The sequence below is a fragment of the Procambarus clarkii genome, chromosome 54, assembly GCF_040958095.1.
Source record: "Procambarus clarkii isolate CNS0578487 chromosome 54, FALCON_Pclarkii_2.0, whole genome shotgun sequence".
NCBI classification, from domain to species: Eukaryota; Metazoa; Arthropoda; class Malacostraca; order Decapoda; family Cambaridae; genus Procambarus; species Procambarus clarkii.
Window position 1 is genome coordinate 21876624 of NC_091203.1, and position 25880 is coordinate 21902503.

Genomic DNA, 25880 nt, shown 5'->3' on the forward strand with positions numbered 1-25880 from the left:
GTTGATGGGGCTGTGTAGATGGGCCTCAGGGGTGTTGATGTTGATGGGGCTGTGATGGCCCACCAGGGGTGTGGATGTTGATGGGACTGTGTATAGATGGCCCTCAGGGGTGTAGATGTTGATGGGACTGTGTAGATGGCCCTCAGGGGTGTAGATGTTGATGGGACTGTGTAGATGGCCCCTCAGGGGTGTAGATGTTGATGGGGCTGTGATGGCCCACCAGGGGTGTAGATGTTGATGGGGCTGTGTAGATGGCCCTCAGGGGTGTGGATGTTGATGGGGCTGTGTAGATGGCCCACCAGGGGTGTAGATGTTGATGGGGCTGTGTAGATGGCCCACCAGGGGTGTAGGTGTTGATGGGACTGTGTAGATGGCCCCCAGGGGTGTAGATGTTGATGGGGCTGTGTAGATGGCCCCCAGGGGTGTAGATGTTGATGGGGCTGTGTAGATGGCCCACCAGGGGTGTAGATGTTGATGGGGCTGTGTAGATGGCCCACCAGGGGTGTAGGTGTTGATGGGACTGTGTAGATGGCCCCTAGGGGTGTGGATGTTGATGGGGCTGTGTAGATGGGCCTCAGGGGTGTTGATGTTGATGGGGCTGTGATGGCCCTCTGGGGTGTAGATGTTGATGGGGCTGTGATGGCCCTCAGGGGTGTAGATGTTGATGGGGCTGTGATGGCCCTCAGGGGTGTGGATGTTGATGGGGCTGTGATGGCCCCCCAGGGGTGTGGATGTTGATGGGGCTGTGATGGCCCCCAGGGGTGCTGATGTTGATGGGGCTGTAATGGCCCTCAGGGGTGTGGATGTTGATGGGGCTGTGTAGATGGGCCTCAGAGGTGTTGATGTTGATGGGGCTGTGATGGCCCTCAGGGGTGTAGATGTTGATGGGGCTGTGTAGATGGCCCCCAGGGGTGTAGATGTTGATGGGGCTGTGATGGCCCCCAGGGGTGTAGATGTTGATGGGGCTGTGTAGATGGCCCACCAGGGGTGTAGATGTTGATGGGGCTGTGTAGATGGCCCACCAGGGGTGTAGGTGTTGATGGGACTGTGTAGATGGCCGCTAGGGGTGTAGATGTTGATGGGGCTGTGATGGCCCTCAGGGGTGTGGATGTTGATGGGGCTGTGATGGCCCCCAGGGGTGCTGATGTTGATGGGGCTGTAATGGCCCTCAGGGGTGTGGATGTTGATGGGGCTGTGTAGATGGGCCTCAGAGGTGTTGATGTTGATGGGGCTGTGATGGCCCTCAGGGGTGTAGATGTTGATGGGGCTGTGTAGATGGCCCCCAGGGGTGTAGATGTTGATGGGGCTGTGATGGCCCCCAGGGGTGTAGATGTTGATGGGACTGTGTAGATGGCCCCCAGGGGTGTAGATGTTGATGGGGCTGTGATGGCCCTCAGGGGTGTGGATGTTGATGGGGCTGTTTAGATGGCCCACCCAGGGGTGTAGATGTTGATGGGACTGTGTAGATGGCCCTCAGGGGTGTAGATGTTGATGGGACTGTGTAGATGGCCCCCAGGGGTGTAGATGTTGATGGGGGCTGTGTAGATGGCCCCCCAGGGGTGTAGATGTTGATGGGGCTGTGATGGCCCACCAGGGGTGTAGATGTTGATGGGGCTGTGATGGCCCACCAGGGGTGTAGATGTTGATGGGGCTGTGATGGCCCACCAGGGGTGTAGATGTTGATGGGGCTGTGATGGCCCACCAGGGGTGTAGATGTTGATGGGGCTGTGATGGCCCACCAGGGGTGTAGATGTTCATGGGACTGTGTAGATGGCCCACCAGGGGTGTTGTAGGTGGCCATTGTGTGAATACGTCCACACCTGTTGTGAGTGATTCAGAATTTTCTAAACAAAACACTATAATTTAAACCTTTTACGAGAAACAAGTTTCACTGTTTACAAGTTAAGAAACACCAGAGCCTGTTGTGTTGCCCGCTCATCAGCAACATCTATGTGTGTAGAGTCAAGATCGCTGATGACAGAGATTGGTAACCTCGTTAGTGATTAGTTTTCCAAGCCTTAATTGGGAGGTGATTATATTAGGTTTGGGAGTTGCTCTGAGCTGTGAATGGCACTGCGAGATTATCAGACCTTTCTCTGGTCCACTGTTTGTACTCACTCCTCACACACTCAGCCTCTTCTGACTCACACACTCAGCCTCACCTGCCTCACACACTTACACCTGCCTCATACACTCAGCCTCCTTTGACTCACACACTCAGCCTCCTCTGACTCATACACTCAGCCTCCCCTGCCTCACACACTCAGGCTCCTCTGCCTCATACACTCAGCCTCCTCTGACTCACACACTCAGCCTCCCCTGCCTCACACACTCAGCCTTCCCCCTGCCTCACACACTCGGCCTCCCCTGCCTCACACACTCAGCCACCCCTGCCTCACACACTCAGACTCCCCTGCCTCACACACTCAGCCTCCCCTGCCTCACACACTCAGCCTCCCCTGCTTCACACACTCAGCCTCCCCTGCCTCACACACTCACACTCCCTTGCCTCGCACACTCAGCCTCCCCCTGCCTCACACACTCAGCCTCCCCTGCCTCACACACTCAGACTCCCCTGCCTCACACACTCAGCCTCCCCTGCCTCACACACTCAGACTCCCCTGCCTCACACACTCAGCCTCCCCTGCCTCACACACTCTGCCACCCCTGCCTCACACACTCAGACTCCCCCTGCCTCACACACTCAGCCTCCCCTGCCTCACACACTCAGCCTCCCCTGCTTCACACACTCAGCCCCCCCCTGCCTCACACACTCAGCCTCCCCTGCCTCACACACTCAGCCTCCCCTGCCTCACACACTCAGACTCCCCTGCCTCACACACTCAGCCTCCCCTGCCTCACACACTCAGCCTCCCCTGCCTCACACACTCTGCCACCCCTGCCTCACACACTCAGCCTCCCCTGCCTCACACACTCAGACTCCCCTGCCTCACACACTCAGACTCCCCTGCCTCACACACTCTGCCTCCCCTGCTTCACACACTCAGCCTCCCCTGCCTCACACACTCAGCCACCCCTGCCTCATACACTCACACTCCCCTGCCTCACACACTCAGCCACCCCTGCCTCACACACTCAGCCTTCCCTGCCTCACACACTCAGCCTCCCCTGCCTCACACACTCAGTCTCCCCTGCCTCACACACTCAGCCTCACCTGCCTCACACACTCAGCCTCCCCTGCCTCACACACGCAGCCTCCCCTGCCTCACACACTCAGCCTCCCCTGCCTCACACACTCAGCCTCCCCTGCCTCACACACTCAGCCTCCCCTGCCTCACACACTCAGCCTCCCCTGCCTCACACACTCAGCCTCCCCTGCCTCACACACTCAGTCTCCCCTGCCTCACACACTCAGCCTCCCCTGCTTCACACACTCAGACTCCCCTGCCTCACACACTCAGCCTCCCCTGCCTCACACACTCAGCCTCCTCTGCCTCACACACTCAGCCTCCCCTGCCTCACACACTCAGCCTCCCCTGCCTCACACACTCAGCCTCCCCTGCCTCACACACTCAGCCACTCCTGCCTCACACACTCAGTCACCCCTGCCTCACACACTCAGCCACCCCTGCCTCACACATTCAGACTCCCCTGCTTCACACACTCAGCCTCCCCTGCCTCACACACTCAGCCTCCCCTGCCTCACACATTCAGCCCCCCCCTGCCTCACACACTCAGCCACCCCTGCCTCACACACTCAGCCTCCCCTGCCTCACACACTCAGGCTTCAACGCACTTTTCTCAATCTTGTCAATTACTGCTCCTGACTCCTCACATTCATACCACTTTTGTTCATTTCACTTCACCCTAATACTACTCACTATGCATCTCAAATATGCAATTATGCAACATATACTAACAATGTTTTAATTGGCTGCAGCTCGAGTTAGGTTTCTACCACCCAAGGTTTCTGCCACCCATGGTTTCTACCACCCAAGGTATCTACCACCCAAGGTTTCTACCACCCAAGGTTTCTACCACCCAAGGTTTCTGACACCCAAGGTTTCTACCACCCAAGGTATCTACCACCCAAGGTATCTACCACCCAAGGTTTCTACCACCCAAGGTTTCTACCACCCAAGGTTTCTACCACCCAAGGTTTCTACCACCCAAGGTATCTACCACCCAAGGTTTCTACCACCCAAGGTATCTACCACCCAAGGTTTCTACCACCCAAGGTTTCTACCACCCAAGGTTTCTACCACCCAAGGTATCTACCACCCAAGGTTTCTACCACCCAAGGTTTCTACCACCCAAGGTTTCTACCACCCAAGGTATCTACCACCCAAGGTTTCTACCACCCAAGGTTTCTACCACCCAAGGTTTCTATCACCCAAGGTTTCTGACACCCACGTTCTCAAAGCCTTCTCTCTCTCGCTCTATTAGTTCTATTTTTCAAGCCAGATTTACTAATTTTTGTCATATCAACTCTGAGTAGATTATCCTCCTCGATATCCAATATTTTATTCTTAAATACTCTTGCCATAGCCTCAAAAATCTTCCATTTTGAACGTTCAATTCTGTTTCCATGGCAACATCCCAACGGAAGTTTTTCTCCCTAGTTTAGTATCGTAGAAACATTGTTTATGAACATATTTGTATTCATTGGGGAGAGGTCGAGGCTGAGTGGTTATAGATCATAATATGTGGTGATGGCTGGTGGCTGTGTGTGCTGGATACGGTATGAGGTGGTGGCTGTGTTGTGTGTTGTGGTGGCTGTGTTGTGTGTGGTGGTGGCTGTGTTGTGTGTGGTGGTGGCTGTGTGTGCTGACTACGGTATGTGGTGGTGGCTGTGTTGTGTGTGGTGGTGGCTGTGTTGTGTGGTGGCTGTGTGTGCTGAGTACGGTATGTGGTGGTGGCTGTGTTGTGTGTTGTGGTGGCTGTGTTGTGTGTGGTGGTGGCTGTGTGTGCTGACTACGGTATGTGGTGGTGGCTGTGTTGTGTGTGGTGGTGGCTGTGTTGTGTGGTGGCTGTGTGTGCTGAGTACGGTATGTGGTGGTGGCTGTGTTGTGTGTGGTGGTGGCTGTGTTGTGTGTGGTGGTGGCTGTGTGTGCTGACTACGGTATGTGGTGGTGGCTGTGTTGTGTGGTGGTGGCTGTGTTGTGTGGTGGTGGTGGCTGTGTGTGCTGACTACGGTATGTGGTGGTGGCTGTGTTGTGTGGTGGTGGCTGTGTTGTGTGGTGGCTGTGTGTGCTGACTACGGTATGTGGTGGTGGCTGTGTTGTGTGTGGTGGTGGCTGTGTTGTGTGTGGTGGTGGCTGTGTGTGCTGACTACGGTATGTGGTGGTGGCTGTGTTGTGTGGTGGTGGCTGTGTTGTGTGGTGGTGGCTGTGAGTGTGTGGTGGTGGCTGTGTTGTGTGTGGTGGTGGCTGTGTTGTGTGTGGTGGTGGCTGTGTTGTGTGTGGTGGTGGCTGTGTTGTGTGTGGTGGTGGCTGTGTGTGCTGGATACGGTATGAGGTGGTGGCTGTGTTGTGTGTGGTGGTGGCTGTGTTGTGTGTGGTGGTGGCTGTGTTGTGTGTGGTGGTGGCTGTGTTGTGTGTGGTGGTGGCTGTGTGTGCTGGATACGGTATGAGGTGGTGGCTGTGTTGTGTGTGGTGGTGGCTGTGTTGTGTGTGGTGGTGGCTGTGTTGTGTGTGGTGGTGGCTGTGTGTGCTGGATACGGTATGAGGTGGTGCCTGTGTTGTGTGTGGTGGTGGCTGTGTTGTGTGTGGTGGTGGCTGTGTTGTGTGTGGTGGTGGCTGTGTTGTGTGTGGTGGTGGCTGTGTTGTGTGTGGTGGTGGCTGTGTTGTGTGTGGTGGTGGCTGTGTTGTGTGTGGTGGTGGCTGTGTTGTGTGTGGTGGTGGCTGTGTTGTGTGTGGTGGTGGTGGCTGTGTTGTGTGTGGTGGTGGCTGTGTTGTGTGTGGTGGTGGCTGTGTTGTGTGTGGTGGTGGTGGTTGTGTTGTGTGTGGTGGTGGCTGTGTTGTGTGTGGTGGTGGCTGTGTTGTGTGTGGTGGTGGCTGTGTTGTGTGTGGTGGTGGCTGTGTTGTGTGTGGTGGTGGCTGTGTTGTGTGTGGTGGTGGCTGTGTTGTGTGTGGTGGTGGCTGTGTTGTGTGTGGTGGGGGCTGTGTTGTGTGTGGTGGTGGCTGTGTTGTGTGTTGTGGTGGCTGTGTTGTGTGTGGTGGTGGCTGTGTTGTGTGTGGTGGTGGCTGTGTTGTGTGTGGTGGTGGCTGTGTTGTGTGGTGGTGGCTGTGTTGTGTGTGGTGGTGGCTGTGTTGTGTGTGGTGATGGCTGTGTTGTGTGTGGTGGTGGCTGTGTTGTGTGGTGGCTGAGTTGTGTGTGGTGGTGGCTGTGTTGTGTGTGGTGGTGGCTGTGTTGTGTGGTGGTGGCTGTGTTGTGTGGTGGTGGCTGTGTTGTGTGTGGTGGTGGCTGTGTTGTGTGGTGGCTGTGTTGTGTGTGGTGGTGGCTGTGTTGTGTGGTGGTGGTGGCTGTGTTGTGTGTGGTGGCTGTTTTGTGTGTGGTGGCTGTGTTGTGTGTGGTGGTGGCTGTGTTGTGTGGTGGTGGCTGTGTTGTGTGGTGGTGGCTGTGTTGTGTGGTGGTGGCTGTGTTGTGTGGTGGTGGCGGTGTTGTGTGTGGTGGTGGCTGTGTTGTGTGTGGTGGTGGCTGTGTTGTGTGGTGGTGGCTGTGTTGTGTGTGGTGGTGGCTGTGTTGTGTGGTGGTGGCTGTGTTGTGTGTGGTGGTGGCTGTGTTGTGTGGTGGTGGCGGTGTTGTGTGTGGTGGTGGCTGTGTTGTGTGTGGTGGTGGCTGTGTTGTGTGGTGGTGGCTGTGTTGTGTGTGGTGGTGGCTGTGTTGTGTGTGGTGGTGGCTGTGTTGTGTGGTGGTGGCTGTGTTGTGTGTGGTGGTGGCTGTGTTGTGTGGTGTTGGCTGTGTTGTGTGTGGTGGTGGCTGTGTTGTGTGTGGTGGTGGCTGTGTTGTGTGGTGGTGGCTGTGTTGTGTGTGGTGGTGGCTGTGTTGTGTGTGGTGGTGGCTGTGTTGTGTGGTGGTGGCGGTGTTGTGTGTGGTGGTGGCTGTGTTGTGTGTGGTGGTGGCTGTGTTGTGTGGTGGTGGCTGTGTTGTGTGTGGTGGTGGCTGTGTTGTGTGTGGTGGTGGCTGTGTTGTGTGGTGGTGGCGGTGTTGTGTGTGGTGGTGGCTGTGTTGTGTGTGGTGGTGGCTGTGTTGTGTGGTGGTGGCTGTGTTGTGTGTGGTGGTGGCTGTGTTGTGTGTGGTGGTGGCTGTGTTGTGTGGTGGTGGCTGTGTTGTGTGTGGTGGTGGCTGTGTTGTGTGGTGTTGGCTGTGTTGTGTGTGGTGGTGGCTGTGTTGTGTGTGGTGGTGGCTGTATTGTGTGGTGGTGGCTGTGTTGTGTGTGGTGGTGGCTGTGTTGTGTGTGGTGGTGGCTGTGTTGTGTGTGGTGGTGGCTGTGTTGTGTGGTGGTGGCTGTGTTGTGTGTTGGTGGCTGTGTTGTGTGTGGTGGCTGCGTTGTGTGTGGTGGTGGCTGTGTTGTGTGGTGGTGGCTGTGTTGTGTGGTGGTGGTGGCTGTGTTGTGTGTGGTGGTGGCTGTGTTGTGTGTGGTGGTGGCTGTGTTGTGTGTGGTGGTGGCTGTGTTGTGTGTGGTGGTGGCTGTGTTGTGTGTGGTGGTGGCTGTGGTGTGTGTGGTGGTGGCTGTGTTGTGTGGTGGTGGCTGTGTTGTGTGTGGTGGTAGCTGTGTTGTGTGTGGTGGTGGCTGTGTTGTGTGTGGTGGTGGCTGTGTTGTGTTGTGGTGGCTGTGTTGTGTGGTGGTGGCTGTGTTGTGTGTGGTGGCTCTGTTGTGTGTGGTGGTGGCTGTGTTGTGTGTGGTGGTGGCTGTGTTGTGTGGTGGTGGCTGTGTTGTGTGTGGTGGTGGCTGTGTTGTGAATGGTGGTGGCTGTGTTGTGTGTGGTGGTGGCTGTGTTGTGAATGGTGGTGGCTGTGTTGTGTGGTGGTGGCTGTGTTGTGTGTGGTGGTGGCTGTGTTGTGTGGTGGTCGCTGTGTTGTGTGTGGTGGTCGCTGTGTTGTGTTGTGGTGGCTGTGTTGTGTGGTGGTGGCTGTGTTGTGTGGTGGTGGCTGTGTTGTGTGGTGGTGGCTGTGTTGTGTGGTGGTGGCTGTGTTGTGTGGTGGTGGCTGTGTTGTGCATGGTGGTGGCTGTGTTGTGTGTGGTGGTGGCTGTGTTGTGTATGGTGGTGGTGGCTGTGTTGTGTGGTGGTGGCTGTGTTGTGTGGTGGTGGCTGTGTTGTGTGGTGGTGGCTGTGTTGTGCATGGTGGCTGTGTTGTGTGTGGTGGTGGTGGCTGTGTTGTGTGTGGTGGTGGCTGTGTTGTGTGTGGTGGTGGCTCTGTTGTGTGTGGTGGTGGCTCTGTTGTGTGTGGTGGTGGCTGTGTTGTGTGGTGGTGGCTGTGTTGTGTGTGGTGGTGGCTGTGTTGTGTGGTGGTGGCTGTGTTGTGTGTGGTGGTGGCTGTGTTGTGTGTGGTGGTGGCTGTGTTGTGTGTGGTGGCTGTGTTGTGTGGTGGCTGTGTTGTGTGTGGTGGTGCCTGTGTTGTGTGTGGTGGTGGCTGTGTTGTGTGGTGGTGGCTATGTTGTGTGTGGTGGTGGCTGTGTTGTGTGTGGTGGTGGCTGTGTTGTGTGTGGTGGTGGCTGTGTTGTGTGTGGTGATGGCTGTGTTGTGTGTGGTGGCTGTGTTGTGTGGTGGCTGTGTTTTGTGTGGTGGTGGCTGTGTTGTGTGTGGTGGTGGCTGTGTTGTGTGGTGGTGGTAACTGTGTTGTGTGTGGTGGTGGCTGTGTTGTGTGTGGTGGTGGCTGTGTTCTGTGGTGGTGGCTGTGTTGTGTGTGGTGGTGGCTGTGTTGTGTGTGGTGGTGGCTGTGTTGTGTGTGGTGGTGGCTGTGTTGTGTGTGGTGGTGGCTGTGTTGTGTGGTGGTGGCTGTGTTGTGTGGTGGCTGTGTTGTGTGTGGTGGTGGCTGTGTTGTGTGTTGTGGTGGCTGTGTTGTGTGGTGGTGGCTGTGTTGTGTGTGGTGGTGGCTGTGTTGTGTGTGGTGGTGGCTGTGTTGTGTGTGGTGGCTGTGTTGTGTGGTGGCTGTGTTGTGTGGTGGCTGTGTTGTGTGTGGTGGTGGCTGTGTTGTGTGTGGTGGTGGCTGTGTTGTGTGGTGATGGCTGTGTTGTGTGTGGTGGTGGCTGTGTTGTGTGTGGTGGTGGCTGTGTTGTGTGTGGTGGTGGCTGTGTTGTGTGTGGTGGCTGTGTTGTGAGGTGGCTGTGTTGTGTGGTGGTGGCTGTGTTGTGTGTGGTGGTGGCTGTGTTGTGTTTGGTGGTGGCTGTGTTCTGTGGTGGTGGCTGTGTTGTGTGTGGTGGTGGCTGTGTTGTGTGTGGTGGTGGCTGTGTTGTGTGTGGTGGTGACTGTGTTGTGTGGTGGTGGCTGTATTGTGTGTGGTGATGGCTGTGTTCTGTGGTGGTGGCTGTGTTGTGTGTGGTGGTGGCTGTGTTGTGTGTGGTGGTGGCTGTGTTGTGTGTGGTGGTGGCTGTGTTGTGTGTGGTGGTGGCTGTGTTGTGTGTGGTGGTGGCTGTGTTGTGTGTGGTGGTGGCTGTGTTGTGTGTGGTGGTGGCTGTGTTCTGTGGTGGTGGCTGTGTTGTGTGTGGTGGTGGCTGTGTTGTGTGTGGTGGTGGCTGTGTTGTGTGTGGTGGTGACTGTGTTGTGTGGTGGTGGCTGTATTGTGTGTGGTGATGGCTGTGTTCTGTGGTGGTGGCTGTGTTGTGTGTGGTGGTGGCTGTGTTGTGTGTGGTGGTGGCTGTGTTGTGTGTGGTGGTGGCTGTGTTGTGTGTGGTGGTGGCTGTGTTGTGTGTGGTGGTGGCTGTGTTGTGTGGTGGTGGCTGTGTTGTGTGTGGTGGTGGCTGTGTTGTGTGTGGTGGTGGCTGTGTTGTGTGTGGTGGTGGCTGTGTTGTGTGTGGTGGTGGCTGTGTTGTGTGGTGGTGGCTGTGTTGTGTGTGGTGGTGGCTGTGTTGTGTGTGGTGGTGGCTGTGTTGTGTGTGGTGGTGGCTTTGTGTGTGGTGGTGGCTGTGTTGTGTGTGGTGGTGGCTGTATTGTGTGTGGTAGTGGCTGTGTTGTGTGTGGTGGTGGCTGTGTTGTGTGGTGGTGGTGGCTGTGTTGTGTGTGGTGGTGGCTGTGTTGTGTGGTGGTGGCTGTGTTGTGTGTGGTGGTGGCTGTGTTGTGTGTGGTGGTGGCTGTGTTGTGTGTGGTGGTGGCTGTGTTGTGTGTGGTGGTGGCTGTGTTGTGTGGTGGTGGCTGTGGTGTGTGTGGTAGTGGCTGTGTTGTGTGTGGTGGTGGCTGTGTTCTGTGGTGGTGGTGGCTGTGTTGTGTGTGGTGGTGGCTGTGTTGTGTGGTGGTGGCTGTGTTGTGTGGTGGTGGCTGTGGTGTGTGTGGTAGTGGCTGTGTTGTGTGTGGTGGTGGCTGTGTTGTGTGGTGGTGGTGGCTGTGTTGTGTGTGGTGGTGGCTGTGTTGTGTGGTGGTGGCTGTGTTGTGTGTGGTGGTGGCTGTGTTGTGTGTGGTGGTGGCTGTGTTGTGTGTGGTGGTGGCTGTGTTGTGTGTGGTGGTGGCTGTGTTGTGTGGTGGTGGCTGTGGTGTGTGTGGTAGTGGCTGTGTTGTGTGTGGTGGTGGCTGTGTTGTGTGTGGTGGTGGCTGTGTTGTGTGGTGGTGGCTGTGTTGTGTGTGGTGGTGGCTGTGTTGTGTGGTGGTGGCTGTGTTGTGTGGTGGTGGCTGTGTTGTGTGGTGGTGGAGGATGTGTTCGGGGTGTAGTGATCATTATATACTCACCAAGTATTCTTAGAACGAGCTACTGCTCTTGGTTCCCGGCTCTCAAAACATTTTAATCGATCGTTGAATACACTCTGGCTCTACCAGGCTCTCTCGAATCTTCACCTCAAGCTGTGTATGGAGTGAGTCGTGTGAGGTGTATTGACCCTGTGAGGGGAGAGAGGTGCCATCAGACCATTATTGACCACAGTGAGTGTAGGAAGGGGGGGGGAAGGAAGAGCCCCTGTGGGCTGTAATGACCATTTAATTGGACCTTTTCCAGTACCTCTGTGATTCTTTTTTTGTATTATTATTTTTTTCTACCACAGACGTGGCCAGGTAATGAAAAATTACCTGAAAATAGTCACCATTGGCTATTTTGGTAATTTCATTTTCATTGGTTTGACCTAAAATGTTCCATAATACATTTTTTTGGAGGGGGGAGTTTAGGAATTCATTTATGAAGTCGATTTGATGATTTCAGCTATTTTCTGACCGTATAATTAAAGATGGCAGCCTGTTTTTAGTTCGAAACTAGCAATATTTCGAGTCCGTAGCAGCGCTTTCATATTAGACTCAAGTGAAAGATTTGTTCACGTAGAGATGTATTAGGGAAAGTAGAAATACAACAGAATTTATCTCACTGGACAGAAAGTTACAGTTTTGTGGTTGATAAGAGAGATAGTAGCTCCCAACGGTCAAGAAAGTACTAGAGACATTAAACATTAGACGTGAAAGTACTTTAGCATAGCGCAAGAAAGTAATTTCGCTTGGAAGCTCTGGCCTGAATGCTCGTAAGACTTCACTCTCAGTAAAGACTTTTTTTAACAAGACAAATGATGTCATATGGTCTGTGACTTCGTCTTGCAAGGCGAGACTGTGCAATGTGCTGGCAGCCCCCCTCCCCCCTCCCTCCTCCATCTTGCCTTAGGGTTAGTGTTCAACTTCTGCAACACTCTTTTTATTCACTATGGTCATGCAACCTTGATGTGTGGGGGTCGTGGTGTGTAGGGGTCGTGGTGTGGGGGTCGTGGTGTGTAGGGTCGTGGTGTGTGGGGGTCGTGGTGTGTAGGGGTCGTGGTGTGGGGGTCGTGGTGTGGGGGTCGTGGTGTAGGGGTCGTGGTGTGGGGGTCGTGGTGTAGGGGTCGTGGTGTGGGGGTCGTGGTGTAGGGGTCGTGGTGTGTAGGGGTCGTGGTGTAGGGGTCGTGGTGTGTGGGGGTCATGGTGTTTAGGGGTCGTACCTTGAGGTTACCTTGAGGTGCTTCCGGGGCTTAGCGTCCCCGCGGCCCGGTCGTCGACCAGGCCTCCTGGTTGCCGGACTGATTAACCAGGCTGTTGGACGCGGCTGCTCGCAGCCTGACGTATGAGTCACAGCCTGGTTGATCAGGTATCCTTTGGAGGTGTTTATCCAGTTCTCTCTTGAACACTGTGAGGGGTCGGCCAGTTATGCCCCTTATGTGTAGTGGAAGCGTGTTGAACAGTCTCGGACCTCTGATGTTGATAGAGTTCTCTCTCAGAGTACCAGTTGCACCTCTGTTTTTCAACGGGGGTATTCTGCACATCCTGCCATGTCTTCTGGTCTCCTGTGATGTTATTTCTGTCGTAGTGTAGGGGTGTCGTGGTGTAGGGGTCGTATTGTAGGGGTCGTGGTGTGGGGAAGAGTCTGATCTTTGCAACATCCTATTTTCTATTGAGATGACTGCTACTATTCACAACTTTATATTCCATTGCAATGCTGGTGGGGCATTGCACATTATTGCACCGTTTCAATATCATCAAATATTTATTTATTTAAATTCGCTACATCACCCTAACTCATTTTCATCAGCGTGCAATTTCAACATATGTTTTTTTTATGGATTGAAATTGATGTCGTAATTAAATCAATATGGAGGCTCCCTCGACCCTCGTTGAAACATTTAGATATGTGTTCCATACACAGTTGCATGGGAGACTTTTTGGGATTACATATAAATATATATATATATATATATATATATATATATATATATATATATATATATATATATATATATATATATATATATATATATTAGTATATTTTGGTAGCAGTCTTTCCTGTAGACATATATTATTAAATATGACCGAAAAAGTAAGATTAATAATTCTAACACGAATTTTCTCAATCCTTCGTACATTATGCTTCACTGTTGGAGGTAAATCAAAAATCACTTCTCCAAAATTCATTTTTATTTCTAGTCTGACGCGACACGGGCGCGTTTCGTAAAACTTATTACATTTTCAAAGACTTCACAAATACACAACTGATTAGAACTTGCGTTTCCCTGATTTTATATCTACATTTGAGTGAGGTGGGAAGGGTGATGTGGCATTACATTTGAGTGAGGTGGGAAGGATGATGTGGCATTAACACAAGACAGAACACTAGAGGATATTAATAGGGTATTAAAAGTATCAACACAAGACAGAACACGAAAAAATGGGTATTGAATAGAAGTGTTTGTAGAAAGCCTATTGGTCCATATTTCTTGATGCTTCTATATTGGAGCGGAGTCTTGAGGTGGGTAGAATATAGTGGTGCAATAATTGGCTGTTGATTGCTGGTGTTGACTTCTTGATGTGTAGTGCCTCGCAAACGTCAAGCCGCCTGCTGTCGCTGTATCTATCGATGATTTCTGTGTTGTTTACTAGGATTTCTCTGGCGATGGTTTGGTTATGGGAAGAGATTATATGTTCCTTAATGGAGCCCTGTTGTTTATGCATCGTTAAACGCCTAGAAAGAGATGTTGTTGTCTTGCCTATATACTGATAATGTAACTAACAACATTATATGGAGGACCTATGGCAATTCCACGACCAAGAGATGGCTTCCTGAACCTTGCAGGAATTAACCTCACTGAGGACCAAGTCACTCTCCTAAATCTGGGCATAAACTGCCATGTTATGTCCAGACCGAGTGAAATGGCCCGGAAAGTGGAGTTGGAAATTCTGTTGGACGACATATTCGACCTCGAGACACAAAAGAAGGTCACTACCAAAAATACCTTACAAGCAGAACTTATTGCAGAAGGAGGAAAGAATCGAGGCAACTACAGAAGCACCATACTGTCCCCCGAGCTTAGAGCGGCAGCTAAAAGCCTTCGTGAGAACAAGGAGATAGTTGTCAGGAGAGGTGACAAGTCGCCAATATATGTCATTCTTAAAAAAGACGAATATCTGGCGAAAATGAACATCATACTCTCTGACCAAACTAAGTTCCAAAGGGTAACGAAGGACACTACAGCCGAATTAAAAGCAAAGGTCAACAAACTGATCGAAACTGTGAACGCCAAGAAATCCGGACTCCACCTGCCAAAGATCATTGGGGAATATAAACCTGGATATGCGTATGGAAATGTCAAGACGCACAAGCCTGGAAACCCACTTCGGCCAATCATTAGCCAGATACCCACACCCACGTACAGATTGGCGAAGCGACTCAACGGCCTGCTGACTCCTTATGTTCCTTGCGCCTTCAGCCTGAAGTCTCCAAAGGAATTTGTGGACTTACTGCGGGGCGCACGGGCCACAGGGATAAGAGCCTCGTTGGACGTAGAATCGCTGTTCACCAACGTACCTGTGGACGAGACAATCGGAATGATAGCCGACAGAGTGTATCGTGATCCAGCCTGTACTCCTCTTGACATGCCAGAAAGTATTCTGAGGAAACTACTCCAAGCTTGTACTAAAGAGGCACCCTTCTTGAGCCCGGATGGGCACATGTATAAGCAAGTAGATGGGGTCGCCATGGGTTCTCCCCTAGGTGTCCTGTTTGCAAACTTCTACATGGGTACCATCGAGCAAAAAGTCTTAGTCGACATGAACTTGAAACCGGCCATATACTGCAGGTATGTTGACGACATTTTTACACAGGTACCTGATGTCAGACATCTGCAGGAGCTGAAGGAGGCATTTGAGCAGAGTTCCGTGCTGCGTTTCACTTACGAGACGGAAAAGGATGGGAAGCTGCCTTTTCTAGATGTAACAGTCATGGAAAAAGGCGGAGGTTTCCACACTGCAGTCTACACAAAGGAAACAAACATAGGAATGTGCCTAAATGCCAACAGCGACTGCCCTGACAGGTACAAGAGGAGTGTTGTTAACGCATACGTCGACCGTGCTCTCAGCCACAGCTCAGAATGGAAGCAAGTCGACGAAGAACTCTGTAGGGTAAGGCAGGTTCTAGTCAATAACGGCTTCTCCAATGGTTTCATCGAAGACATCATAAGAAGGAAAGTGAAAAGCCATGCAACCTCCGAAGAGACAACTAACACAACACCTATACCCCCTATTAGACTATTTTACAGGAACTTCTTTTCCACAGCTCATAAAACAGAGGAAAGGGTCCTGAAAGATATTGTTAATAGAAACGTTATCCCTACAGACAAAAATCAGAGGATACAACTGACGATTTACTATAAAACCAGAAAAACGGCCAGCCTACTCACGAGAAACTCTCCAGACACGAAACAGAACGCTTTAAAAGAGACTAACGTCGTCTATGCCTTCAAATGCCCACTTGGGGACTGTAAGCTCCAAAAAACCCAGTATATAGGCAAGACAACAACATCTCTTTCTAGGCGTTTAACGATGCATAAACAACAGGGCTCCATTAAGGAACATATAATCTCTTCCCATAACCAAACCATCGCCAGAGAAATCCTAGTAAACAACACAGAAATCATCGATAGATACAGCGACAGCAGGCGGCTTGACGTTTGCGAGGCACTACACATCAAGAAGTCAACACCAGCAATCAACAGCCAATTATTGCACCACTATATTCTACCCACCTCAAGACTCCGCTCCAATATAGAAGCATCAAGAAATATGGACCAATAGGCTTTCTACAAACACTTCTATTCAATACCCATTTTTTCGTGTTCTGTCTTGTGTTGATACTTTTAATACCCTATTAATATCCTCTAGTGTTCTGTCTTGTGTTAATGCCACATCATCCTTCCCACCTCACTCAAATGTAATGCCACATCACCCTTCCCACCTCACTCAAATGTAGATATAAAATCAGGGAAACGCAAGTTCTAATCAGTTGTGTATTTGTGAAGTCTTTGAAAATGTAATAAGTTTTACGAAACGCGCCCGTGTCGCGTCAGACTAGAAATAAAAATGAATTTTGGAGAAGTGATTTTTGATTTACCTCCAACAGTGAAGCATAATGTACGAAGGATTGAGAAAATTCGTGTTAGAATTATTAATCTTACTTTTTCGGTCATATTTAATAATATATATATATATATATATATATATATATATATATATATATATATATATATATATATATATATATATATATATATATACTATTATTTCTACAAACTTTCCTATATAAAAGTTTGGGATAATATTTCCTACATGCCAGATTTAGGGTTTTGAAATATGATTTGTAACTATTTACAGACTGTTTGGATTTAATCATTTACATAACATGAAAGGGATCGGCCATACACAAAAGACTGAAATATTTACATCCGGAGTGTTTCTGAACACATATGTTGCATATTACATTTATTTAATATATTATACATGAGTGCAGTGTTGCATAATTTATTTATAGGAGCTGAAGCAGGTATCCTGAGTCCTGACTAGGAATATATATAATGTCTTTTCCAAGATGCAACAGAAACTCTTCAATATCTTCCCCCACAACACACAGAATACAACCCCAGTTGTGTTACAAGGTCGCTTCAGGGTAACAGTATGACCCCCTGACCCCTGACTCCTGACCTCTGACCCCTGACCCTTGACCCCTGACCTATGACCTCTGACCCCTGACCCCTTACCCATGACCTGTGACCCCTGATCCCTGACCCCTGACCTCTGACCCATGACCCATAACCCCTGACCCATGACCCCTGACCCATGACCCATGACCCCTGACCCATGACCCCTGACCTCTGACCTCTGACCCCTGACCCATGATCCATGACCCTGACCCATGAGCCATAACCCCTGACCCCTGACCTCTGACCTCTGACCCCTGACCCCTGACCCTTGACCTCTGATCCCTGACCCCTTACCCTTGACCCCTGACCCTTGACCCATGATCCATAACCCCTGACCTCTGACCCTTGACCCATGACCCCTGACCTCTTGGGGAGGTTCTACGAGCCTCTCCCTCAAGGATATAAGGGCCCAAGGAGACTTACTGAACAAGAAGCCATTGGATTACCAACCAACTTTTCCAGTACTTCATTATTGCAGTACGGAGGGAACTTGGCGCCAACTTCCAGCAATAGTTCCAGGAACATTGTCAATAATTTCCAGCATTGAGTCCAGGTGCATTGGCTAAGACCACATACAAGTCCTTTAGAATCACATATCACATTAAGAACATGCACGAGTACATATGAGAGTAACCCCCCTTCCCCAAGAACACTGAGGAATATGTAGGATTATCTTAAGAGATTCAAGAGCATATTAAGAGCATTCATCACCTGATGGTATAAGTCTGATGTTTGTGATGATATTAGTGGGAAGGGAACCTCATACCTGATAACCTTCTCTTGGTAAGCAACCAGATTTTATCCAAGAAGGTCTGGTAGTGAGAGGTGAGGAGAGAGATGGATTGTGAGGAACTGAGTAAGGGGAGAGAGAGAGAGTGTGTGAGAAGGATGGGTGACGGGGAGAAAGAGTGTGAGGAGATGAGTAAGGAGGAAAGTGTGACTGATAGACTATTACTTCCCATCACATCCTGATAGACATCAATGCTTGAGTCCATCCTTCACACAGTATATCATTAGACGAAATTAATTAATCTATCTTAATACTCTTGTGTTTTATAACTTATAAACTTTAATATATCTCGGATTGAAATGTTCTCCCAAAGGAATATATTTTGTTTTAATTTCAACATTAGAAGATTTGGCTTAAGACTAATCTCTTGCATACACTGTCTCTCTCTCTCTCTCTCTCTCTCTCTCTCTCTCTCTCTCTCTCTCTCTCTCTCTCTCTCTCTCTCTCTCTCTCTCTCTCTCTCTCTCTCTCCCCACTTACTCTCTCTCTCTCTCTCTCTCTCTCCCCCACTTACTCTCTCTCTCTCTCTCTCCCCCACTTACTCTCTCTCTCTCTCTCTCTCTCTCTCTCTCTCTCTCTCTCTCTCTCTCTCTCTCTCTCGTCCTCTTAATCCACATCTCTCTTTATCTCTCCCTCTTTTGTTTTATTTCTATCTCTCAATGACTGTCTCTTCTACACAGAAACTCACTGTTTGGTTCTGATATTTAATTATCATGTCTGTCTGCTTGTCTCTCTCTCTATCTCATTATCTCTCTCTCTGTCTCTTATCTCTCCCACAACAACACCTACAACCACAACACCTACAACCACAACACCTACAACCACAACAAGCTAACTACAGCTCCTTGTCGTAGTTAGCTACTGCTAATTTGGGTTAGAATGGAGGGGAAGGAATGGTGGCCAACCCCTTGTGGACGGTAGGGGATTGAACGCCGACCTGCATGAATCGTCCATCCCAAGTGGTTGGGCACCATTACTTTCCCTCTGTCCCATCGTTCTATACATAGTCGATTCATCTGTATATATGGTCAATTCATCTGTAAATATGGTCTAATTCATCTCTGTATAGGATCGATTCATCTGTAAATATGGTCTAATTCATCTGTATATATGGTCGATTCATCTCTGTTTATGGTCGATTCATCTGTATATATGGTCGATTCATCTCTGTTTATGGTCGATTCATCTGTATATATGGTTGAATTCATCTGTATATATGGTCGATTCATCTGTATATATGGTTGATTCATCTGTAAATATGGTCTATTTCATCTGTGTATATATGGTCTAATTCATCTCTGTATATGGTCGAATTCATCTGTAAATATGGTCTAATTCATCTCTGTATATGGTCGATTCATCTGTATATATATTTCGTATCATGTTTGTATTGAGTTGAGTTGAAAGGAATTTACACAGCTCTCGTTTCATCAGTTAAATTATTCTCGTAATTAAACTTTACAAAGTTCATCGCTAAATCAATGACTCTCACTAATATTTAAATGAAATACATCTATTAAAATTGCAGTTTGGAGATTTTTTCAGTCATGCTGTTTCGGAAACGTAATTTTGGTCTCTAGTTCAGCTATTAAGTCGATACCGTTTTGGCTACGAACTTAGCTGATTCGTAAATCAATCACATCTCAAAATTATCAAAATGATTTCACTGCAAGTTTTTCAATTTCAAATTTTCTAATATTTCACTGTCGAGCGACACGCATATGAAGAACAGTGATGTTCACTGATTCACAGGTTCAGCAACAGTGGTATTCACTGATTCACAGGCCCAGCAGCAGTGATATTCACTGATTCACAGGCCCCACAGGCAGTGATATTCACTGATTCACAGTCCCAGGAGCAGTGATATTCACTGATTCACAGGCCCAGCACCAGTGATATTCACTGATTCACAGGACCAGCAGCAATTATATTTACTGATTCACAGGCCCAGGAACAGTGATATTCACTGATTCACAGACCCAGGAGCAGTGATATTCACTGATTCACAGGCCCAGGAACAGTGATATTCACTGATTCACAGACCCAGCAGCCATGATATTCACTGATTCACAGGAGCAGTGATATTCACTGATTCACAGTCCAAGCACCAATGATATTCACTGATTCACAGACCCAGTGGCAGTGATATTCACTGATTCACAGGAGTAGTGATATTCACTGATTCACAGACCCAGGAACAGGGATATTCACTGATTCACAGGAGTAGTGATATTCACTGATTCACAGACCCAGGAACAGGGATATTCACTGATTCACAGGAGTAGTGATATTCACTGATTCAGAGACCCAGGAACAGGGATATTCACTGATTCACAGGAGTAGTGATATTCACTGATTCAGAGACCCAGGAACAGGGATATTCACTGATTCACAGGAGTAGTGATATTCACTGATTCACAGACCCAGGAACAGGGATATTCACTGATTCACAGGAGTAGTGATATTCACTGATTCAGAGACCCAGGAACAGGGATATTCACTGATTCACAGGAGTAGTGATATTCACTGATTCACAGACCCAGGAACAGGGATATTCACTGATTCACAGGAGTAGTGATATTCACTGATTCACAGACCCAGGAACAGGGATATTCACTGATTCACAGGAGTAGTGATATTCACTGATTCAGAGACCCAGGAACAGGGATATTCACTGATTCACAGGAGTAGTGATATTCACTGATTCACAGACCCAGGAACAGGGATATTCACTGATTCACAGGAGTAGTGATATTCACTGATTCACAGACCCAGGAACAGGGATATTCGCTGATTCACAGGAGTAGTGATATTCACTGATTCACAGACCCAGGAACAGGGATATTCGCTGATTCACAGGAGTAGTGATATTCACTGATTCACAGACCCAGGAACAGGGATATTCGCTGATTCACAGGAGTAGTGATATTCACTGATTCACAGACCCAACTACAAAGCATTAGTTAAAACCAATCAGGATTTCCTTTTGCCTTGAAATCTGTGGAAATGAACGAGCAGATGTGCTGGCTACTGAGTGTGCTCTGCCTGGCCATTCTGAGTACTTGATCCCCAATATTCATCTACCAGTTACTCTTCTACTTCTACTTCTACTGTGGTAGATGAGGCAAGGAAGAAATTCTATTTACGTACGTGCAATGAAAGTCAGTGTACGTGCGTACAATGAAGCTGAAACCCCCTAATCATTATTGACGAATGTGTTCTGGGACTCTATGAACAGAGCAGTGTTCTGGGCTCTATGAACAGAGCAGTGTTCTGGGACTCTATGAACAGAGCAGTGTTCTGGGCTCTATGAACAGAGCAGTGTTCTGGGACTCTATGAACAGAGCAGTGTTCTGGGCTCTATGAACAGAGCAGTGTTCTGGGCTCTATGAACAGAACAGTGTTCGGGGCTCTATGAACAGAGCAGTGTTCTGGGCTCTATGAACAGAGCAGTGTTATGGGCCCTATGAACAGAGCAGTGTTCTGGGCTCTATGAACAGAGCAGTGTTCTGGGCTCTATGAACAGAGCAGTGTTCTGGGCTCTATAAACAGAGCAGTGTTCTGGGCTCTATGAACACAGCAGTGTTCTGGGCTCTATAAACAGAGCAGTGTTCTGGGCTCTATAAACAGAGCAGTGTTCTGGGCTCTATGAACACAGCAGTGTTCTTGCTCTATAAACAGAGCAGTGTTCTGGGCTCTATGAACAGAACAGTGTTCTTGCTCTATAAACAGAGCAGTGTTCTGGGCTCTATGAAAGAATCAAAGCCAGAAATTGAAGGCACTAAAGAATAAATAAAATGTTACAAAATCTACAAAATAATTTGAGTAGATAAATCGTAGATAAGAAGAAATAAGAGAAACTGAAATTAGTAGAGACTCAACAGACCTGGGCTCAATCCCCCAATGATATTGCATTGTGGGCAAGTTTATTTACCTGATGAATATCATCAAATATTATTAATAATAAATAATTCACTGAAGGTGATATTACAATTCTTAAAGTTGAACATATTGACGGAAGCGAATGTTATTGCAGACATATTCATTTCCGAGTCAAACTTTATTGCGCTAAAGCAAGTTGTTCCAAAGAATATCATGAATGATTGCTGTTTGCAATAACATGAAAATGTGTTTATTGTTATATATGTAAACATTTTTCGAAATCACCAGCAAAATTTGCACGTATATAGGACCGAGCTGTGGGCGTATATAGGACCGAGCTGTGGGTGTATATAGGACCGAGCTGTGGGCGTAAAGGATTAAATGACTGGAGGAATTGAACCAGATGTTTAACAGTTCGGTAATTAAGTTGAGACCATTTTAGATCAATGTTAACTTTCCACAAACAATTACTCGCTACCTGGCTTATAAAAAACAGTTCAAAACACTTAAAAAAAACAATTAAAAAATTGATTTCAAAGAGAAGTACAGGAGACAAGCTTTAAGTAAATCATTTCAATAGTGAAATGAATGGTGAGTTTGGGAACAGCATTTAGTAGGTACAGAAAAGAACTGTGTCTCAATCCTAGATAGAATTCCTTACGTGGCACAGAATGGCTTGCAAAACATGACAGTTTCTTGAAAAGTCATTTGTAAACTTTCAATATTGTTGACAGCTTCAATACATCTATTTCTCTCACACTGTGAGGGATGCATCTATCTATCCCACACTGTGAGGGATACATCTATCTATCCCACACTGTGAGGGATACATCTATCTATCCCACACTATTTGCTATACTTTCTATCCTTGAATAACTATAGACTCGACTCCCAATATATCTCACATGGACCAATAGACAGGTGTCGAAAAACAAATAGATATTTAAAAATTTGTTTTACTTTTACTAAAACAAATTCTTTACTCGTAATTAATATTAAAAAAAATTAAAAACTGTTGAACCCAAACATACGATAAGGCTGTGAACATGTTTGGTAAATACGGAAGATAACAAGATTACGCAAACATACATGTTGTTGGGTTATCTTGAGATGATTTCGGGGCTTAGCGTCCCCCGCGGCCCGGTCCTCGACCACACCTCATCGTTGATATAGCAGTATGTGTTCCATGTGGTGGTTATGCGGTAAATTTAATTGGATATGTTGCTGTGAATTACATTCGTGAGTTGCATTATTTTGTCTTTTTTACAGAATTCTTACGTAAATATGATTCGAACTCATCTGTATATGTGGTTGAATTCATCTGTATATATGGTCGATTTATCTGCATATGTGGTTGATTCATCTGTATATATGGTCGAATCATCTCTATATATGGTGGAATTCATTGTTATATATGGTGGAATTCATTCTTATACATGTTCTAATTCATGTGTGTATATATATATATATATATATATATATATATATATATATATATATAGTCGATTCATCAGTATACATGGTTTAATTCATATGTATATATATGGTCGAATTCCTCTGTAAACATGGTCGTTTCATCAGTATATATGGTCGAATTACAAGACCATTAAGGAAGAATTAGACCACATTAATAACCACGAAAATACGAAACCAAACCATAAACTGGAGCCATTAAAATTACCAGATAATTTTAATGAAAACTGCCTTCACTAACAGTTTTATAGAACAAACTGTTACAACGAATCAGTATAGTACAAGCCACGTCTTACAAGATGTACCAGCCAATGAACCACAAGGAACAAGCCCTTGTTAAGGATCTGAATTAGTTATGGACTCAAGAAATATCAAGAAAGGGTTTGAGAACAAGGCTAATTTACTCACAGAAAATGGGAAGTACATAGTAAGCAGAAAACAGAGAACTGCAGGTTGAAGAAACTTGTAAGAATGGTGTAAGACTGACCCAGGTTCGAATCCTCGTCACGGCCCTTGTGGATTTGTTCATTTGATGCATCACACTATTGTGATGTCTGTGTGTAGTGTAGTGTAAAGAATGGTGTAGTTTTACAGGCAAACAATAATTTATGTAAACATATACACAAGGGTATATGTGATGGACTGATGTATGAAATATGTATGATTAAATATGTATGAAATATGTATCATACAGCATAATTTATAATAGTTGTACAAGTAGCAGTATATACAACATTTTTTTATATTTATATTAAAGTGTTTTACAGTCAGATGAGATTAATGAAATAGTGAAAAAGATTATAATGATTAAATTTGAAACATATATTAATATTAAATAACGTAAAAAACGAAGTTATTCATTTATATTAAAATGATTAAGAAAAATGTATATGCAATCCTGTTGATATCTATAAGTAATTAGTTAAGGGACTGCAGTCTAAATTTACTAATTTAGAAACAATTAAAACTAATTCTAACAATAGCCGTTTGTTATACTAGAGATAATCGCTCCATTTCAACACTTAAACGGATTGAAAATGATTAAGCAATTCAATCAGTTACATTAAAATAAATAGTCGTGTATATACATAGAAAACGAGGTTGTTCAATCATTAGATTACGAATCAATTATTGAAAATTTGCTGAACTTAGAGCGAGAAAAGTTCCACTTTAAAATATTATATATAAATGTAAAGGTATTTATTTGGATATAATCATATTTTAGATTTCTTCAATATAAAAAAATGTTGACTTTTTGCATAGATGTTTGTTAGTATTTAATAATCCTAAAAGGTTTTTCATAATGGGATTTTATTGAAGACTTCATATCCAGGAGATGAATTGAAGGGAAGGACAACTATCAGGGGGAAAGCGCCAAGTCCATTACGACTATATAGCACTGGGAAGGGGTCAGGATAAGGATTTGGGATGGGACGGAGGGAAAAGAATGGTGCCCAACCACTTAGACGGTCGGGGATTGAACGACATGAACGTCTGATAGAACGACAGGAACGTCTCACAGAACGACAGGAACATCTCACAGAACGACAGGAACGTCTCACAGAACGACACGAACATCTCACAGAACGACAGGAACGTCTAACAGAACGACAGGAACATCTCACAGAACGACAGGAACGTCTCACAGAACGACAGGAACGTCTCACAGAACGACAGGACCGTCTCACAGAACGACAGGAACGTCTTCAGAACGACTCTAACATCTCACAGAACGACATGGACGTCTCACAGAACGACAGGGACGTCTCACAGAACGACAGGAACGTCTTCAGAACGACAGGAGCATCTCACAGAACGACACGAACATCTCACAGAACGACAGGGACGTCTCACAGAACGACAGAAACGTCTAACAGAACGACACGAACGTCTAACAGAACGACAGGAACGTCTAACAGAACGACACGAACGTCTAACAGAACGACAGGAACGTCTAACAGAACGACACGAACGTCTAACAGAACGACAGGAACGTCTAACAGAACGACACGAACATCTCACAGAACGACAGGAACGTCTAACAGAACGACACGAACGTCTAACAGAACGACAGGAACGTCTCTTATCTCGAGAACGACACAGGATAACAGAGGAAAAGAGGACAAAATCCCATTAGTAAGGAACCCAAAAAATTTGTAACTTGGACTGGACGGTAGAGCGACGGTCTCGCTTCATACAGGTCGGCGTTCAATCCCCGACCGTCCACCACAAGTGGTTGGGCACCATTCCTTTCCCTCCCAGATCCCATCCCAAATCACCCTTCTCATATCCGTTCTAAGTGCTAAGCAGTCGTAATGGCTTGGTGCATTCAGCTGATAATAGCCTTATCTTACCTACTATGTAAAATCTAAGACAAGAACAGCATCTAGCACTCGACCCTTGCAACAGGGAGATGCAACTTTCTTAAATGGCAAAATGAGTGAAATAGTGAGGATTTAATATGATTTTCTTTTCAGTAAAGAATAGACACATTTAAGATCTATAATTCTTTAAGAATATGACACCAACATCTTACCATATCTCAGATGTCACCCTAACCCCTCGTCACTCTCATGTTGGTAAAGACAGCATGCCCATGTCTCAGATGTCACCCTAACCCCTCGTCACTCTCATGTTGGTAAAGACAGCATGCCCATGTCTCAGATGTCACCCTAACCCCTCGTCACTCTCATGTTGGTAAAGACAGCATGCCCATGTCTCAGATGTCACCCTAACCCCTCGTCACTCTCATGTTGGTAAAGACAGCATGCCCATGTCTCAGATGTCACCCTAACCCCTCGTCACTCTCATGTTGGTAAAGACAGCATGCCCATGCACTCTGCAACAGCTCCAGATTCCTGAAATTGTTTGACTCATCAAGAATTGCTGCAAGAAAATATATGACAGGCTATAAACTTTATTTGTCGACGGAGCCGGTTGGCCGAGCGGACAGCACGCGGGATTTGTGATCCTGTGGTCCCGGGTTCGATCACAGGCGCCGGCGAGAAACAATGGGCAGAGTTTGTTTCACCCTATGCCCCTGTTACCTAGCAGTAAAATAGGTACCTGGGTGTTAGTCAGCTGTCACGGGCTGCTTCCTGGGTGTGGAAGCCTGGTCGAGGACCGGGCCGCAGGGACACTAAAAGC

At 47.5% G+C, this 25880-nt stretch overlaps 1 protein-coding gene across 1 annotated transcript; it reads right to left on the reverse strand.

The window, feature by feature from the left end:
* Positions 1 to 258: 258 nt before the first annotated feature.
* LOC138352719 (uncharacterized) lies at positions 259 to 17113 on the reverse strand. The gene is made up of 2 exons (XM_069305301.1): positions 17012 to 17113; positions 259 to 1458 (listed from the first exon to the last, which is right to left on the reverse strand). Exons 1-2 carry the CDS (start codon positions 17111 to 17113, stop codon positions 259 to 261), a joined length of 1302 nt encoding a protein of 433 aa, XP_069161402.1.
* Between the last annotated feature and the right edge of the window lie 8767 nt (positions 17114 to 25880).